The 20,237-nt window shown below is 46.4% G+C and overlaps 1 protein-coding gene across 3 annotated transcripts in view; it reads right to left on the reverse strand.

Annotated features, from left to right (window-relative positions):
* The window catches only part of HIPK2 (homeodomain interacting protein kinase 2), an 88,500-nt gene extending 68,949 nt beyond the window's left edge, over positions 1 to 19,551 (reverse strand). For all 3 annotated transcript variants that reach the window (XM_010566278.1, XM_010566279.1, XM_010566277.1), the window contains exon 1: positions 18,455 to 19,551. In XM_010566278.1, coding sequence (XP_010564580.1) covers positions 18,455 to 19,551 — 1,097 coding nt within the window. The remainder of the gene's footprint in view (positions 1 to 18,454) is intronic.
* Between the last annotated feature and the right edge of the window lie 686 nt (positions 19,552 to 20,237).

The raw sequence follows: 20,237 nt of genomic DNA on the forward strand, positions 1-20,237 counted from the left end.
AGCAAAAGGAGGAAGAGTTCTGAAAAGCTCCTAGCTAATTTGCTTTCTTTTAATTTTCTTGCAATTACAGTAAGCAGCGTAGTGCTCTCCCAATAAATGAGTCTTTAGCATTGTGGCAGCAGCCTTCTCCCCGAATCAATTCTCGCTCAAACTTTTAACCCTTCGCTAGATTGCCAGAGAGGAGAAATGACTGTACGGTGCACCTTCCCAGAACAAATGGATTTCAGACATTTCCAGTAATTTATCCACATGGTGGAAAATCCCTGTTTGGGCTGTGCTTTGTTGGTTTGCTTTTTGTTTTTTTTTTTAATTTTTGCTTTGCAGTCATCACAGCAGTACCGAGCTGGTACTTCCCACATCCTTTACTTGGTCTAAATTCAGTTTCTCTTACAGTAAACACAGTTCCTAAAGGCTGCAATCCAGTTCTTTTCTGAAAAGAGGTTCAGTGTAGCATATCCCACACACTGACTGATTTTTAAAACTCGCTGTGTGATCTATTTTCCCTTACTGCTTTGGAAAGTTGAAGAGCAACAATTCTATTTCAGACTGCAGCTTATTATTTTTACTCCACTGTAAAAAAAAAAAAAATTAAAAATAAAAAAAAAGGAAGAATATTGAATGTTTAAGCATACAGTCTGGAGGGTATTAAGGGGATAGGGTTTGGTTTGCTTTGTTTTTTTGTTTAAAAAAAAGGGCAAAAATTGCCCTCTATATAAGTAAAATTGGATTGATTTTTCAACCATCAAAAATGTTACAATAAAGCCCAATACCAAAATTTCATAGTGGCAGGTTTTAAATTAGAATGGAAAAAAAAGGTTGGGGTTTTTTTGCTAAAAATTTGGAGAAGTGGAATTGTAGAAGGAAATCATGTTCTGATCAGCCCTAAATGAGATCACTTATCCACATCAAAACAAGTCAGGGAACTCCAAACACTGTTATTATTTGATGGCTCTTTCAGTCAATACTTTTTTTTTTAAATTCTCAGCTGTGGGTTTATTTAAGAACATTAGCTTTCCATTTTAATTAAGTTTCTAACGATCAAGGCTCCAACCCAAATCTTTACAGTATCAACCCTAAAATCTAAAAAAAAAATCCCAACCCAAAATAAAGAAGAATCTGTTGTTATTTTTTTTCCCCCGCAGTTTGACCAATGCTTTTCACGCATTCCCGTGGCAGCACACAGGGGAAGCAGGGACAGCAGGAGCCCCGGGAAGGAGCAGAACTCCTGCTGGGATATTTGGAAGTCTCTGCCCCGGTCCCACCGAACACTGCGAAGGTCCAGCCCTCCCAGCAGAGCACAGCGCTGTCACTGGAGTGAAGGGCTGGATCAAAGCGCCATGAGACGTTTCCTGCCTTCAGAGTTAATAGAGGCCTCTCCACAAAAAAACACGACCTACCTGTTCTGGGGACTTCACAAAGCAAGAGGAAAAAGCATGTCCTGGCACATGCTACCGTACACTGATTTTTTTGCAGAGCTCTAATCAGCACACCAGCACATACGAAAAACCACTGTATTGATTAAAAATTACATTACACATGGAAATCAGGTGGTTAATGAACTGGTGGTTGACTGGACCCTTTGCTGAACACATTTCAGCCAAGGGAAGCTTCTTGCACTGATTTGCAAGTTGCAGAAAACCCCACTGCTGCCAACATTTGAAAATAATTAAGCAGGACCTTTGTTTTCTGTGGAAAGAAAAGCAGCCAATGTAGACCCATTTTTAGCTTCTTTTAAAGGATATTTGATGATCACAAGCTTCTTGCATGGATAAAACTGTGTCTGCACCATGAAAAAGGGTGTCCACCAGTATGTACATACATGTACCAAGCCCTGTGCAGAGAAACGATTCCTGCATCATTTATAGCTACTCTACGTACTTCATAATGTATGCATGGATGAGCCATACTGAATGCGGGATACTGAAACTCTCTCATTTGTCCAGGCCAGCCACAATCACATAATTAAAGGATGGCCATAAAGAAATCCTCACTCAAGCCGGGGACAGCAGGAGAAGGTTAATTTTCTTGTTTGTTAGAAATGTGCCCTTCCCATTTCAAGTGAAATTGAGGGGCAACGGTGATTTTCAGCACTTAAAAATCAAGAAATCTGAAGTGGGTCAACAAAAGCTGACTCGGAGGATTTCACTGGAAAGTCACCCAACAAACCCTAGGGCTGGCAGCCCAGCAGAAGTCGCTGTCAGGAACCAACCACCAGCTCAAGTTTTCCTCTTGGCTCTGGAGATATGAAGCCATTAGAAACACAAGTCTTCCTTCCCACTCATCAGTACTCCATCCTCAGAGCTGACAGCATTTTAAAATGAACTCTCGTTCAGTCATGAAAACATAGGGCACCGAACAAACACATCTTCTGGTGGTGCAGTCACTGAGGAAAGGTCCCTTCTTGCCACCCCTTCCCTCTCAGGACCTCGAGCTCCTCAGCCCACCGGAGCATTGGAAAACCCGTTCTGTATCACTGCCAGAAATTGCTGCTCTCACTCCAAACACCAGGCTTGCTGTGCTCCTAACAAAGCAGTGTTCACAACAAGCGTTGGCGTGCGCTTTTATGTGAAATGACTGAATGGCCCCGCAGGTTGATAAAAAGTTCTGGAGTTTTTCACGTACAACTGAAGTCATCGGTTTGAACCCAACCCGTACCAGTGGTGTCTGAAACGGGCTGCAGCTGGGAGACTGCTGGTGCCCTGTCTAACAGAGTTGGTAGTATTGCTCTAACTCCTGGAATACAAATAGACAAGCTGTTTGGGGTACTTTGCACAGAGAGGCCAAGACTCTGACAGGAATTAATTTTGAACTTCCTTTTTGTGTGTGCTGTTTGTCCCGCCGACACAGCCTGCAGTGGCAGCTGGTAGGCTCTTCAAGCAGATACAAGGCCTTTCATGGGTCGTGATACACCCTCCACAGCTAAGTTCTAATTGAAAATATCCTCCATGTTACCTTTTTATACAGTCCTGCAAACCATCTACCACAGCCTCACCAACTGGGGCATATAGATGACACTGATGTCTCCAAGAGAACACGTTGGAAGAGTCCATTCCTCCCACACCACGCAATAAAATCCTGCTAATGTTAAAACTGAAGATCATCCCTCAAGAAGTAATAAAAAAAACCCAAACAAACCAAAAAACCCAACACCATCCATCTGTAATCTGCCCTTCCCTCCATCTCCCAAGGCCATGACCAATTCTGCCAGCCAAGTTTCCCACAACAGCTCAACACTATCTTTCGTGGGGGAATGAGTTTACTAAACACAGATACATGAATTCCCCCATCCCATTTGTTTGCACGCAAATGCTTAGCTTAAACGAAGCAAAATCGCATCCCTGCTGCTACAGCTCCCTCCGAAGCTTACTTCTGAGAGCAAACGTCTCTCACCAGGCCACAGTGGGAGCGCGCTGCAAGGTGGGGCAAACCCAACTGTAAAGTCGTATCAAACTAAAGCACGGTTCAGATTAAACCTCATTTTACTGGGATCTTCAAACCTCCTACTGGCACTCAAACCAGCCTGGTTTTAGCCCATTTTTACAGCCTCGCACTGACCACTTTAAAAAAAAAAATCTTATTAACGTGATGAAAAGAGCTCCCTAGGCCCTACTTTCTAAACAGTACCAAGCTGCTTGTCAGCCCTTACCAAAATAACAGAGAAATAAAGAGTGATCCTCCCCATGTGAGTTCCAGGCTTTGCCCCTGCCTCGCTGAGGCGGCAAACCCCGCTGGCTCGCTCCCGTTCACACAGCCCTGCACATGCTCAATAACACCATTGATTTTGTGCAGGCAGAGAGAATCCAATTTTAAAAAGCCACATTGATTCCCACCCATTAAAAACAGAGCAAGCTGCAGTATTTGCTAAATGGATAGAAAAAGACTGAGGTCAGGGTGGAGGTGTGGGAATAATGTCATTACCCCGAGCTCATTCTGAAGGACAGATAATTACAAAAACAGACAATAAAATAGTAACCATTTGACTTTACGTTATTTGTCATAGTTTCTAAATTACAAAAATAGCAATTGAACAACAAGGGAGTGCCCAGGCGCAGAGACAAGGGATGCACAACGGAAGGCATCCAAGAGCATGTAGCTGTGATTAGTTGCATTTGGAGCATGAAGACACGCACGCAGCGAGAGAGGGCACAGACACAGGAACCGAGAGAGAAGCCCTGCGAGTATCTGCAAGGGCCCTGTCTGCTTTTCAGTTCTTTGTTTTAGCACATTAAACAAACAGAGCCATCGCACAGGTCACCGAGGACCTTCCTTCTGCAACTGTGGCCCCAGCTGCACTGCACACAAAAACTATTATTATTCTCTAATGGCTGCACCTTTTGGACAATGATTCAGTGTTTTGGGTTTGGTTGGGGTTTTTTTTCCTCCTTTTGTGCAGTGCCACTTAGTCTTTTGCTTCATTTTATGTATTATTCGCACACTCTTGAAATCTTCATGTAGTGACTAAAAATTCATGAGGAAGCCATAAGTAGGAGCTCCCGCTCCCCGCCCCCCCCGCCTTTTCTAACCATAGCGAGCAGCTAAGTAGGCACTGGGCATACATCGGTGCTGCCGCAGCAGCAAGGGGGTGGGAGGGAGACGGTGCTGCAGCCCTGGGGGTCCTTCCTCATCCCACATCTGGGAGCACGAGCTACAGACAGTGCCGACTTAGGGCATCACGGCTCCCCGGTGCCCAGCAAACGTACCCCAGAGCGCAGACACCCCCCCCGCTCGACGCGGTGGCTGTGCTTCAGCTCAACACCGCGCACCCCCCGACCACGAGCTTGCCCGCGCGTTGCGGAGCGGTCGCTCGTCTCTTCAACTTCAGTCCAACAATGTGAACGGGCAAGTGCTTGCTAGCATTAGTGAGGCTTTCATAATTGGTCCCAGCTGGTTAGTTGTAACATGCCTTGTTGTTGAGCAACTACCTACTAACGCTGTCAGACATCCCCTGGTTGCATAAGGAGGGTTAGTATCATTATTAATTACGGGCTGCCACCGGCCTGTGTCACACTGCAGATAAGAAAGCCCTTAAGCTCCTGGTCAGTCAAGGCCTCACTGGAAAATCTTGTGCCAGCTTCAGGGAAAGCAAGCTCAGCCTGTAGCCCCAGCAGCCTCCTGCCCCTTCTACCATGCTACAGTCCCTGCAGCACCTCACTCCTCTCTCCCCTCCGGCTGCCGCAGGGTCTGCTGCCACGGCCAGCGACCTGCCAGCCCTCCTGCCAAAGCAGAAATCCTGCCTCGCCAGAGAGGCGCACGCGTGTGCGCGTGGGTACGTACAAGGAGAGCACGGCAGACGTTTGAAAGCATCGCGAAGAAATGTGCCTGGCCACGCCACCGATGAAAACTGCGACGGCAGCAAGTACTGTAGCGTGGCACGGCGACAAGCATAACCTGAAAGCTAAGCAATGCAACACAGTACCAGGGAAATGCACTGTTCCTGGTGCGGAAGGGAAACACGCAACGACCTGTATCTCTCAGGAGGAAAAACCATGGAGGAAATATAATGAAGTGGCTATTTCACAAGCTACTCGAGCATACCCATGGCTCTGAAAACTTAAGTCAAAGTTTGCAACCACTCCTCCTCACTCACCATGCACTTTGATCTGTGCAATACAGAAACTCAGGGACATTTTCAGCAGAAAACCAAGCAGCATCCCCTTCTTTCTGCCCTGTCAGTGGGCTGCTGTGACAGCCCCCTTACAAAAGTAATGACTATAGTTATATTCTGCACGTAGGATTCTTACGCAAATTAAAATGCCATTTTGTGGGCAGTAATCAGATCCTGTAGCCCCAGGCTAAGGTAAAAGCTGTGAGTGTGTCTAGGAGCTAGAACTCCAGGGTTGCTCAAAAGCACAGACCTTGAACTGGTAATGAGTCTCCTCAAATCCCACATAAGACCACACCACAGAAGTGGGCTGAGAGGAGTGGTCCACGTGGCTGTATCAGTTGTTTACAGCAACTCCAGCCTTTACCATTCTCATCTTTTATCTGAGCCAACCTCTCATGTTCTGGGTTTGCTCCTGCTTCTTCTCTCTCCAACTCTACTTTGGCTGCCCTTCAGAGCTTGAGAAGGGCATCAAGGTGCTAAGAAAATGCCTTGACAACGTACAAGTGGGACAGGCACTACTGCACTTCTCGAGCTGCTGGGGAGAAGCAGCTGGCAATTCTTCACCTCCCTCTGATGAGGAGGCTGAAGCCTGGGGCTCGTTCAAGGTCCACATAACAAGAAACTCCCCACCAAAGGGGGGGGGCTGTCAACTGTGTCTTGACACTCAGCTGCCAAATGCTGCAGATTGATCCTTTTTCTAAGAGATGAGCTATCTCCCCATGCATGCCCAATGCCTCTGATAACTACACAAGAACAGCAAATACTCTGTAACGCTTCATACCCATTAGCACCATTCCTCATTTTAGTGTAGCAATTCAACACAGGCTTTAATGTTACCCATGCCTCTAGAAGCCAAGAGGGCCACTCGTATAAGCTTATGCTTAGTTTCTTTAGCTAGATCATAGGTACTGATGCTGGAAGGTAATTCTCTAAATCCAATGTAAATGTTTAAAGTTTATTCCCAAAGGATTTATGTAGACATAAACATACAGATTAAAAACAAGCAAGACTTTGGGAGCCTTTTATTACTTTCTGAAGTAGCCAGGCATATGGACATTTTATCTCTCCTTTGAATCTGCTTTCTTCCAACTGCACAGTTCAGAGACTTCATACAGATCAGAGGCAAAGTTCAGACTAGCACTGACAATTTCATTAAAAAAAAAAGAAAAAAGGGAGAATTGTGTTTTCTTATGTTCTCTGCTCCTTTACTGCTATTTTCAAAATGAAGAACAGACGCTATCAAAGTGCTAAGGACTGAAAACATAACTCTGAACGATACAGGAAACCCAACTTTGTGCCAATCCATTTTTATCATCTCTTTGTGGCCGTAACAAAGCTGAGAACAAGAGCTAAAAAAACAGGGGAAAAAAAAGAATAATTTCAACAATTTTTTTGCTGAAAGTAACATTGGTGACAATAACAACATTCTGCCTTTTGAATGGATTCTTATCTTCCAAGCCAGTTAACATGCCTTTCTTTCTCTCACTCATTATATATCTTACACATCAAGCTGTATTTTGACCTCACTTACAAAGGAATACATTTGGAGCCGCCGCATCTCTGTACACGTATTGGCATTGCTGAGTAAAATCCAGCCCATGCTACCTTTCTCTTCCCTGGTCCCTCACACACCTGCCAAGAGGAGATAGGTTATCAAATGAGCCTCCAGAAAAGCATTTCCAGAAAAAACAACGTGGCTATCTTCTGTTTTTCCTTGTGCTCATGCAAACCTCCAGAATCCAGTCCACTAATTTAAGTGGCTAACAACAGCAGGAGCTGTATTTTTGACAGCTATGGGATGAGATCGCTTAAGTAAACTTTTATTTTTGATACAGGCCTTCACCATTACTTCTTTTTACCTGCTGAAATTAACTGGCAGTATTTCATCATTAACTTCCTAGCATAGTAACCAGCAAATTCAGCTAGCCTCAGCTGAACCTGTTTACCTCTTAGATTTCATCTGTCCCTCTTAATATTGTTGTGAGCATCAAAGAAATACTCTATTTTCCTCTTGGATGATTATTCTCTGTTTGCAGTCTCCCACTGGCAAGTAAAACACTCTTAGACAAAATAAATTGAAACTTTTTTTAAGCCATCAGATATTCCTTCCACCCCACCACCCCGGACTTTCTTTTGAGGGCATGGCACAGCTCTGCATGGAGGCAACTAGTTGAAACACGAATTCTTACCATGGTGGATCCGAACAAGGCTATCAGCTTTCCTTCTGTACACCAGCTGTCACATTAACGTGCACACTAGCCCTCATGGTCACATGTACCATGATACTCTCTATTACCCTTTTGTTTAAGGGCCTCAGCCACAAAAATCTTTGTGCGTTAGGTGCTGTAAACACAGCCCTGCTTCAGAAACCATGGCATCTGAGGAGAACAGCATAAGGTAAACAGCGACAGACACCTACAGCTGGCCTGGAGAGTACAGGCAGAAAACACGGTGTTGCTCAGCAGTATTACCGCAAGTGATGTAATCCTACAATCTGCAGTTAAAACACAACATTACAGTACTGCTCCTCCTGTTGTCAAGTTAACTGAAACATTGCGAACTTTTCCTTGTCTGCCTCTACACGAGCATAAGCATCAGCTGCTGGAACAGATGATTCTCCTTCTCTAAAGGCTTCAGCTAGTGAGCTTCCTGGGCTCCGGAGCTCTGCAAGTCACCAGAGTTATCTGAAAACTGTCCCAAGCCTCCTGCAAAGGTAGACGTTCAGTGATGATGCTACAAAATTTTCAGCACTTTCCATGTCTCATGAGGCCTGGGGTACTACACTTGCACTTGAGATCATCTGCTTTAAACCAGCTAGCAATGGCAGTGGTTAGCAAAAAGAAAAATAATGACAAAGAGTTAACCCAACTCTTTGAACCATAGTTTTTGATTCAGAGTCACTTCAGCTAGATTCAGGCCAAATCCCACACATGTACCCTGCCTCCACCCCTGAGCAGAAGCCTTTGGAAACAAACAGTAGGTTTGGCAGCGGGTAGAAGTCTGCTGCTCCCTGGCTAATGCACACCAGCAGATGCAGGGACAGAGGGGACAGAACCCGAACATGCACCCAAGCATCGATTCCATGCAGACACAGCAAAAAAGGCAAAACCTGTCATCACAAAATAACTCATGTCTGTGCAAGTAAAACAATAGCTGTGATTACTTCTGTCCTTCACTAAGTAGAAGACAGAGGTCAAGCTGCCACTCAGGGACTTACAGATTACTTTTCTAGCCCATCGCAGGAGAGGCACGCTGTCCTGTTTGGAAATCAGCTATCTCTGGTTTTGAAGTCTCCAGATACCGAGAAGGGTGAAATCTCATCTTCTTTCCTCCCACATCTTTCCTTATACAGGGAACTGCAACTTCCCGGTAGCTGTTGCCTGTAAGAAGAATTCTCTTCTGCCCTTCCTCTCTCACTTCCTAGGGCCACTTCCCTTCTATTTATTCCTCTTAGAACTGAACATTTCTCACAGTATATATATGCATGCCTCTCTTCTGCCCCTCCTTGTAAAGCACCACAGAATAACCATTGTATGACCTGGCCTAAAAGGCAAAGGACATTTCCTTGACCTTCCTCCTTAAACAGGTAACAGCTGTGGCTCTAACTCAGCTTAAGTCAGGCCACAAGATTAGTGTTTTTCAAGCAAGATAACCACTCTCAGCTGCTTGAGAGTTGCTTCTTTTCCCCAGCATGACCTGGAGAAGGAGGCAGCTATTGAGCCCCCACCTGAGAATTAGGTGCCTTTATATTAGCTTAGGCTAATTTGAAGCATCAGTGCAGCAAGTGGCTTGAGAAGTTAAGATGGTAACTTCAGGGACTGAAATCACAGCATTCAGGGGTCTGAAGCTGGGGAATGTATAACCCCAAACTAATCGTAGCATCTTTAGGTAATTTCTCTCTTCTGGTAATGACTCATTCATTTATAAACTAACGTCAGTCACTTTTCTAACCTCATTGCCAATAAGCAGCAGAGCAGAAACACTTTCCAATCAGAAAATGCTCTTCAGTGTAATACAGCTTTTTCAGTCACACTGTGCTGGGGCCTAAAACTTGTGAACTTAATGAATGCACAGACGTACACAGTAAGCTTCCTCCATGTTACACTTAAATCTCTTGCCTGCAGTGAGCAAACTTACAGAGGGAGGCAAAAACCTGATAGGATTTAAATATGTGGTGCTTGAGCAAAGCATCCCTGAAATCCTGTGCAAACTGTGTTGCTAATGCTGCTCTTTCATATTCAGAAGTGCAGATGATGAATCTCACGACTTGCAATTCTTCTTATTTTAACACTTGGAGCACTGATCTCACGCCAACAGCCCCTCACCTCATTCTGCTTCTCAGCAGCCACCACTGCCCTTAGCCAGCTACTGCCCCGACCCAAACATGCAGAGAAAGACATGGAAAATCATACTCCAGTGTGTGACTGCAGTGCATTCTCCTTCACTGGCCACCTATTGCTAGAGTAACATCTGTGGGTCACCACACCGCTGTTCCTATGAGTGGCTGCTGCTGTTCTGTCATCAGAGCTGAAAAAAAAGAGCACCCTTTCCCCGCTCCATTTCCTTTGCACTTGGTGAGGAAACGACTTGAGTGGGAGGAGAGAAAGGAGAGCAAACACAAAACCACAGAAGTAAGCAACTAGGAGCGGAGACCAAACTTTATGTCTTTCATATACATGCAAACAGCGGACTCCAGTTGCAGCCGGCCCGTGTTCTAGCCCCGCTAATTGTACCGTCGCTCAGAAGTATCAGTGCAGAAGCAACTGCTTGTCACCATACTGAGCTAGGTTATTCCCCAGCTCCTGGTCTGAGCACAGGTATCTTTACCAAAAGACAGTATGTCTTTTATGTACTACTGAGATGGAGTCTGAAGCGCTACAGCCAATAGCTGCAATAGGAGGGTTTTGATTTCTCTTAGGTAAATAGCTCTCTTTAAGTAAAACAAGCTAGCCATTTGTAGCTGTTTCAGACCTGCCCTGGTACAGTAAATATGAGAGTGACCTTGATTTTTCACATCATTTCACCAGGCTGTAGCCTTAAAGGGACTTACTGTGCTTATAAAGCTTGAGAGAAGAAAAACAGACAGCAGGAAATCCTGTGACAGGCTTGTTTTGGTGATCATGTGAGAAACAGGAGAATAAAAAAAAAACACCAAAAAACCCCTAAACCTAAGAACACCTGTGGCCAACCTGCAAGTGGGGAGACTGGGACTTCCAAGCCTCTCACTGATCCTTCCAGCCTTACTGAAACAACTCTGGCAGCAAGTGTAGAGAAGGTGGGGATTAGTTTAGGATTCAGTGCTAGGTTTAAAAGAAAAAGGTTCCTGGATGTTTATGTCAGGAGTTCCCAGATGACTTCAGGTGGTGGTACGTGGACTGGTAACGAGCGTATTTGCACACCACCTCCTTTCTGCAAGCCCTCCCGAAAGCACGCGGGAACTCCAGCTCAGACACATTTGAAGCGTATTTGTTTCCAAACCAGAAAGTGTTGCTTTCGGGGAGGTCAGCCCCGGGCGCGGGACCACATGGCACCGGATGGTATGAACACCCACGGAAGGAAGGTGTGCTTGAACGGGAAAATTATGGACTAGAGGGGGTGGAGGGGAAGAGGAGCACTGTTCTCCAAAACCACGTCCCTCCAGAGCTGATGTGGGGAAGGGTGAGGTGAGCTGCCCCAGCGTGGGCAGGACACCTGTGTCAGAGCTGGTGGTCAACCCCTGGCCAGCAGCCTCGCCACCGCAGCTCTGCTCTTGCTCCCTGCCTGCACAGCACTGCCTGGGCCACATCCAGACGGCTGCCCTTCCCTCTGTGGGGAGCACTGACACGCTTAAAAGCTGCAGCAGCCTTGGGAAAATGCTCTTTTTTTAGAAGTGAATTTGCATTTACTTTCTTTTCCCTGTGTTTTTCTTGCTCTTTTGCACAACTGCCATTTTCCTAAAAGAGGGATCTCTGTTTCACCATTCACTGCTCCCAGTGCTCATCCCCTCACCTGAGGCCATCATCCTGCCGTCTGCATTGGTCGCACTGGCAATCCTATCCCCTTTCCACATCTAAAGGGAGATTGTAACTTTACGCGGGGAAATGAAACCTCTGCAAATTAGGAACTCCTAAGAAACAAACACCCTTTTTAATGCAAGTATCTCTAACAGTGATGAACAAGGGAAAAGCAACGTGGAAACGACAGGGTATGGTTAACAGGTGGCCCAAAGCCCAGACTTCAGGGTGCTCTGAGGGTCTCTGGTTGTTCCAACAATTAATGGTGAGTGTGGCAGCCAAAAACCTCTTTATTTAATTTTTTTTATTGTTGTTAGTCTGTGCTTAGTGGGACTTTGCCAACCAGTTCCCTGTGGTGTTTTACCTCGTTGGACTATGGCAGAACTGACTGGTGAGGACCAGAGCCCCTCACCTCTGGGGTGGCACCAGCTGATGGAAAACCAGTGCTCCTGACCCTGGTACCTGCCTCTGGCTGCCTTTCACGTACTTGTCTCTGATCTACAACACCCCTAACGGATTAAGCCCTGTCTGTGGACAAACAGGTTCTCTCCTTTCCATCCACCAAGACAAAACTGAGATCTGCAGAAGGAATAATTACTGTCAGTTCCCTGTCTTTGCCTTATAGGAGCTGTTTTCAGAGAGGGGAGAGGGGACAGAAGGGACTGGCTCAGCACCCAGTTGAGATATTTGATTTTCCACCACTCAGACATGAATGACCCAAAAGGAAGCAGCACAAAACTTCTCCCCCTCCTTGGGCCATCGACGACTTCTCTTTGCTGGGGAAAGCCTCCCTGTCAGGTTCTTTGCAAACAGCCCTTTGTTACAAATATTCTTGGGCCCAGAGGCACATAACTGGGCATGTTTTATACACTTGGTTAATAAATAAACAGAGCCCTCCTGTGATGGCCTTTCCGATTCCACACAGGGACACAGAGGTCCTCTCAGAGCAAGGCCAGCATCATGCGCTGGAGGCGGGCAGGGAGATGCTGTGGTGTCACAGGGAAAGGGGCAGATCGCTAACTTTGACAAGATAAAAGAGGAGCTGGCGTGTCTGCTCAGAGCAAAATAAAAAACACCAAGGGAAATGGTAAGAAGGTTTCAGCAGAGAAAACCCTAGGGAGACTCCAGTCTGAGGAGATTGTTTAGGCTGAAATATAGGCTTTTCTGTTTTAAATTAGACCCCAGAAAGGGAGTTATTTTGGAATATACAGTGTGCATCTTCTCTTGGATGCACCACGGGCATAATGCTGGTTTACTATCCTTGCTCTGAGGTGATTTATACACAAAGGAACTTTGCTTGAGTTTTGTAAAACCAAAAACCAACCTGGCTTGACTATCACAGAGATGGGACAAAGCCAAAAGCTTTCAGCTGAATGTCTGTTCCCTTCCAAGACTCAGTGGTCTGGGTACAATGAAACTGAGATTCAATTAATCCTGGTGTTGGTTTTGCAAAAAAAATACTGCTGAATTTTAGTTCTGAAAAAAACAACTCTAAACTCCAAGTGTCCTTGGGAAAGAAAGGAACAACTGCTTAAAATAGCATGGCTTGAAGTCTGCTTTCCTCCACAAAGTCTTCTACAATGTACTGCCTGTTTTACAAGCCTGCAGTCCTACCAGGTGTGATCATCATCACTAAGTGAAACAGAGCTTGGACTTTAGCAATGAACTTGATGGTTTCACTCCAGTGCCCAGAAGAAACTTTCTTCCTCAAACCATCTAGCCATCCTGCTGTTTACCTTGGAGAGGCAGAGTCAGTAAAGCAGTGAATGTTGCAGGTAGGATTGAAACAGACTGGCAGAGCAATGAGGCTCCCACAGCTGCAAAAGCAGTCAAGTCTGAGATAGAGATGTTTGTGCAAGTCCGGAATGGCACAAGATTTTGAAATGTAAGTGCACTAACATTGTTATACAAGGACGTAACAGATGCCAATTCACTGAGTAAACTAGTAAGCACAGCCTATCCCTGCTGTCATTACTACTGCCTCATTTAAAGGGCAGTTTTGGCCAGAATGACACATACTCTGAGTCACACGATGGGGAAGAGGTTGTGACGCTGCTCAGGAATCTACCTTGCTTTGGCTCCCTGTCAGCACGGCTGGAGGACTGATACTTGTCACGGCACGATGTCCGCGTGTGGCAAGACGGATCCAGTTTAGCCCCCTGCATCCCTCAGGACCCGCACTCAACCCAGCTAGGCACGTGCAAGCCAGTTAAAAAACACACCTGCACACAGCCTCGCTATATGTTCCGTATGGGCGGCTGACAACATGTGCGTAGGCCTTTATGCCTGCACATTTTCTTGCAGCGCCTGAAACTAGACTGATAATGATAAACACCTCTTCAAACTGATACTCAGTTTCATTCTCTGTTATCCAAACATTTCATCAAAGGCCACTTACCTACAAAGCAGACATCTCAAATCAAGCCAGACACGCCACATACCAAAGCCTTTTGAAAACAAGGAAGCAAAACTACATTTATCTGTTAATAGTGCAGGGGTGACAGCCATTATTTTATATCTGCAATATTTTGCAAATTCTAAAAGACTTAAATCTCATCAGGTGATTACGCCATTAATTAGTGAAACGCTGTCATCCCTGGGGTGCAACACAGCAGCTGTTTCAGCTGAGCAGCAAAGAAAAGCCAAGAGGGCAAGGCAGCACAGTTGTGGTGTCCCCAGGAGAAGGTCTCCTGCTCTGAGTGTCCCAGCGCTGCCACCCCACGCTAGGGAACTGCTCTGGTCCCAGCTAGGGAGGACCACAGCTCTACCCGCCACCGCAGCCACCCCCTCTCCCAGAGGGTAGGAACCCCTCTTCCACCTGGGTGCATCAACATGGGCTCTATGGGAGGGCTGTTGCAGCCTGAGCCCTGCATTCCCCAGGACGTGGGTTTTCCCGGGAAGCTGTTCATACATGGATTATCAACCCAGAAGGGATCTCTCTGGTCATTCCTCCCTCTGCCCTCCTGCAAAACGGAGATCACAGAGACTAGCTCAATGATCTCCCCTTCAAACCGCAGCATAAAAAAGAAAAGGAAAAAATAAAATCCCATGAAGATACCCCGTGATGCAGCGGCTATCGCAGCTTTTTGATCGGTTGCTCTGTGAACAGGGCTTCATTTCTAGTCTAAGCGTGTCTGGCTAAAACTGCCAGCTGCAAAGCCCTGCTCCTGCACCGCGAGCTGGGCAGAGCAGCCCTCCCTCGGCAGCTTTGGTTCCTCACGCAGGCAGCTCCAGACCATGGACCTCCACGTACATCAGGCCCAGGCCGACTCAGCTAGTGATAAATGACAAAACGAAAGACTACGGTGACCGGGGGGCAGGCTGGGACCGCTGTCCCAAGCGAGGGGGAACGCTTGGAGGGCCACCGGCCAGGTCCTCCCTGCGCAGGCTAAGGATGCTGCGTGAGAAACGCTTTGCACCACAGTGGGTTTTGCACCACAGGCTGAAGGTGGGTGGGAGGAAGGAGGCCGATCCTCTTCACAGCGCTCCCCCCCTTTTAGATGACAACTCTGACCACAGTACTGACAAAAACTCTGACACGGCTGGCGCAGCAGCGCGAGAAGCGGCCGACGAAATGGGGACGGGGCAGGAGAGCCCCTGCGCGGCCCACAGGGAGCGGGGGGAGTGATGCGAGTGCGACAGCGCCAGAGCCGCGCTGCCATCGGGGACGGGGGAGACGACGGCGTGGTGGTGTGGGCCTTGCGGGCCAGAGGACCCTACCTCTGGTTCCCAGTCTGCTCTGGGGTCTTTCCCCTTCAGTAAAGGACTCGGGACCGGGAGCTTTAAGCTCTCACAGCGGCTGTGACGTCCTTTGTCATTTCGGCGCAGAGCCAGCGGCAGGGCCTAGGGTGCACCTTTCCCCCCCCACCCCGCCAGGCTCTGGCTGGTACTCACCCCCTTGCGATCCTTCTGGAAAGCGCCGGCTTAGCCTGACAGAAACGGCCCTGGCGGGACAGAAACGCTGCTGACAGTGGGACACCCAGCCAGGGCCCCCGAGCTCTGCCAGCAGCGCAATACCAAGTCTGCCCGCCATTCCTCTCACAAGAAACTGGGCTGAGGGAGATGGTTCATCTTCAGAGCACGTTACATGGCAGCAACTGCCAATGGCTCACGCTTAGTCTGCGAGCAGCCATGGGGCTGTCTTAGCTTATGCTGGGCTATACGGTTTCGGGTCAAGAAAGAGCATGGAGTTTGTTTAAAGACACTTCTGTCTCCCACCTCTGGGAGAAGAAAACAGGCCTATCATTTAAAGGAAGAGGAAAGGCCTTATACTGCTCTGAGAATGAGCAGGATCCCACACAACTTTCCTCACTTGAAAGGATTTGGCTATCACATTCTTGAGACTAGTGTTAAACAAATAACAAAAAAAAGGAGGGAAAAGAAAAAGCAAGTTGTTAATAAAATATGGGGATGACCTGGGAATTTGCTCCCAAAAGCCCATGATAAAAAACCTCCAGCTGAGAGCCGATCTCTACATTATATTCCCCAGTGCTCTGCCTCGTCTTTTCTTAAATGCATGGGGCACAGGGCTTCTGTCACTTCTTTGGCACGCCTGCTTAGAGTCTGAGAGGTTTTACTCCAAGGAAGCTCTTCCTTCACATTCAGCTTAAATGTGCCATTTCTTGAAGTCATCCCCTTGTCTTTTATACTCTAGCAAGCAAAACAAGTCTAAATTAAATGGAAGACACATGAAATCTTTATAAAGCCCTGTGTTTCCCCTAGCATGAAAGTTCCATCTCTTTGGAGTGGAATAGGTGTTTACTCTGTGCTGTATTTTTCCCCATCAGAAAATGAAGAATAATATAAATTTTCCTCATGACTTGAATTTAGCTTCATCAGCAGCCCCCTGCTGATGTAATTCAACCCAATGAGATTTTTCTTTTTCTTTTTGTCTTTTTTTTTTCTTCCTGGTGAGCTGCTGCCCCTTTTCCCCTCCTCCCATCAGTTCAGGCATGGAAAACAAGGGAGGAATTAGACAAACAGAACACACTATCTAACAAGCTGCAACTTTAGACTGGGCAGGAATAACATTTAAAATATAAAAAGCAAATTTTATCAAGCCTTTTCCTCCCCAGAGACTGCCACAAAAATATTCCTTGTTTGTCGCTGAGAATAAACCATTTTTCTCTTTCATTTTTGCTTTCTGTCACATATTTCATTTTGGCTGCCCCTTCTGTCTTTCAGCTAGGGACCTAGGCTGCTAATGCAGAATCACAGATAGCTCAACAACAAAATGCCTGTATTATCTTTTTTTTTTTCCTTCTAGTCTGCCAGGTAATTGCAACCCTAAAAGCTTTTGCATATTTACCACAGAAACATGTCTATCCTGGAGGATGGGACTGTCATCAGGTAGAATATTTCATTTAATAAGCCTCTTCTGAGGTATAAACTAGGGTTGGGGATTTTTTTCTGGCCTCCTTCAGAGCAAAGGACAAGCAGATAAAAATCAGCTGCTGCAGTGCTACACTGTCAAAGTTCCTGTTCCTGTGGAAATTAACTCTTCCCAAGCTCAGAGCTCAGGTGGGTTTTGCCACTGTGATGTTTATGAAGTAGGAAAAGGGTCTCTTACCAACTCATGTCGGTTTTTTGTCCCCAATCCTCCCCATGTATAAGACAGATTTCTTCCCTATTTACAAACAGAGCAACTACCCTGCTTTTCTGTAACCCATCTGATGAGCTGTGGATGCTGCCAGGACTGATTTTCATTAAATCAGTCATCAAGCAGGATCACATTTTCCCTCTTTGCCCCTGTTTCACAGAATTACAACAACAAAAACATGGCCTGAACATTTGTAAATTCAGCTGTCCACTAAAAACAAATTCCCCCCCCCCCCCCCCCCCCCATTTTCCCCCACCCCTGTGGTAGCAGTAGAATTGCTTTTCTTGATCCTTGGGATGTTGAATCAAGCTGATTGGTACCAAAGAGAGGGTCTGAGGAGAACATCTACAGAGAGGCTTTGTGTCTTGGAGTCAAGACAGAGGGAGAGGATGACCTTCCAGGGGTTATGAAAAGAGGCTGCTTTGCTGAAACTGTTCAACAGGCTGAAGAGGGATATAGCTGGTTCACACATTTCACTTCAGGCATGCCTACACAGAGGTCAGAACTCCATCCTAGCACATAACATACCTGTAGTTAAAAGCACTCCGAGTGGGAATCAACTGTCCATGACAGGTCCTCAGTCCAACACCAAATTACTGACAATACTTATTCATCCCTGCCAATAGCTTCCCACATGGAGAAAGGTGTTTCCAGCCTGGCCAGGCTGTCTGCTTGCCTGGAGCAGAGCTGACAGGACCCAGCCAGAATCCTTGCATTGACTCTAGCAAACTCTACAGCCTGTGTGAAAACTACTCCTTGACAAAGCATCTTCTGCATCCATATAGTTTTCCTGTGGGCCAACCTTATTCTTGTAAAGACCCTGGTTTCACATCCAAGTAAAGACTGGAAGACATATCTGAAATATGGATGATTGCTTAGGTTAAGGTCTTTCTGAAACAAAGAACCTACTTGTATTGAGTTGGAAAGGAAAGGTGGACCTCCAGATACCTCCCATCTTCTGGAAACAGTCCCAGAGAGAACAAAGTACTGACAGACATGAAAAAAGCTTTCTAAATTCTAACTGGCAAACTCTAATTTTACAACATTTTATGGTTATTTACAAATTTACAATGTTTTTTTTATGCAAGTAAACTCCAGGAGATTAGGATACCATTTTTTTCTATCACCAACAAGCCATTCTAAGAGCCATCCCAGTTTAGGGTTAAGGCATGACTCTCATTCATTTACAGGAACGTAGGAAAATTTCCATAGGTAAAATACTTCTTTTAGTAACTTTACACGAGCCCAGTATCTTACCTGTAATATCTGGATTGAAGGTAGGTAGAACACACAGCTTTAGACACATGGCTAGCTGAACCAAAGTCTATGACCTTGACCCTATATGGCTGTCGGGATGGGTCTACCAACATGATGTTCTCTGGTTTGAGATCAGCATGAATCAGTCCCAGGCTTTTCAGCTTCATTAGGGCAGTTGCTACCTGCTGGAGAATTGGTCGAATGTACTTAAGGGGCAAGGGACTGAATTTGTTTTGTTTTAGGAAATCATAGAGGTTCTGCTCCAACATTTCAAAGACCAAGCACGTGTGATTCTTGTGCTGGAAGCACTCATACGCGCGGACAAAGTTGTAGTCATCCGCACTTTCTGTGCTCAGACGAGCCAGGATGCTCACTTCAATCTGGCCTTGCCGGGCATAGGAAGGATGGTTCTTTAGGATCTTGATGGCCACAATCTCATTAGTGCCACGTTTCCAGCATTTGACTACTTGTCCGAAGGTTCCACGGCCAAGAAACTCTAACACTTCGTACGTGTTGGTCATGGAACAGAGCACCTCATGTTGCACCAGCTGGTAATCCCCTTCGCTGTTGGAGCCACTGTTTTTGGAGGTGGCCGTGGAGGTGGTGGCGGTGGCTACAGTGGCCCCACTGGCATTGTTCTGAATCATTGGTGGATGCTCTTCGATGATCTGCACGCTGCTTGTGTTCTCGATCTCCTCACTCTTGCGCTTAAGTCCACATTTTTGGTAGGTGTCCAGAAGGCTCACAGTGCTGCGACGCATCAGGTTGTGTGGCCCGCCCAGTGTTTGCCCAGACACTGCAACCACACCAGAAGTGCTGTTGGCGGATGTCACCACGATGTGCCCCGTGCTTGCTGGGAAGATGATGGTCTGTTCGTAAGGGATGCTCGGATTGGGGATCTGTAGGGAGGCGTTGACGGCTGCTGCGGCGGCTGCTTGGGAGGACTGCACGTTCTTGCTCTGGCTGTAGACTTTGCTGTGTGTGCCGTACCCAGTCATATCCCAGTTCGAACTCGGCTCCACTTTCAGTTTCTTCACGCTACAGAAGGCACTTGACTGAAGGGTGTGAGGAGAGAAAACTTGCACATGCGAGGCCATACCTGCAATACAACATCAGAGTGAAACCACAGTGTCAAGATGCCTTCCCCAGCTTTTTTCATTTGTTCAGTGGCAGGAAGGGAAAATGGGATACAGACTTCAGATACAGCACAAGCACACACACAAAAAATCAAGTTCTTCCAGAAATATGTATTAAACACAAATAAACTATTACGTTCTAAAATAAATCATTACCCCTGATGGAACTACACCAACAACAACCAAGATTCCTGCTCTCTTGCTTTCCCCCTTCTCATTTTTAACAACAGGAATGTAAATGTTATTTTTACCTCCACTGCCTAAAGAGACTCCTATTCCCATTGTCTCCAGGAATATATCTAGCTCTCAGGAAGAACTCATGTCAAATACTGCAAAGTATTCTGCCGATGGAAGCCAAATCTCAAAACCTCAGGCTCATCCTATATTAAACAGTTTGGTGGATCTGACTTAAGCCCTCCGTTTATTCCCATAAAACCACTGTGTAGCTTCTGGCCTGCAGGGAGCCAGGATGGGACCAGGAGATGATACACCGTGACAAAATGGAGGTGCACGGACAAAGTTGAGGAGCCAGGACAGAAGCAGCAGATGATGTTTCAGGTTGCTTGCCAAGTCTGTGTGTGGGAATTGTGCACAATGCTGGTCTGTGCTCAGGGACACTGGAGATGGGAGTTACACAACATGAGCTT

This window comes from Haliaeetus leucocephalus, unplaced genomic scaffold (assembly GCF_000737465.1).
Source record: "Haliaeetus leucocephalus isolate CR32 unplaced genomic scaffold, Haliaeetus_leucocephalus-4.0 Scaffold206, whole genome shotgun sequence".
Lineage (NCBI taxonomy): Eukaryota > Metazoa > Chordata > Aves > Accipitriformes > Accipitridae > Haliaeetus > Haliaeetus leucocephalus.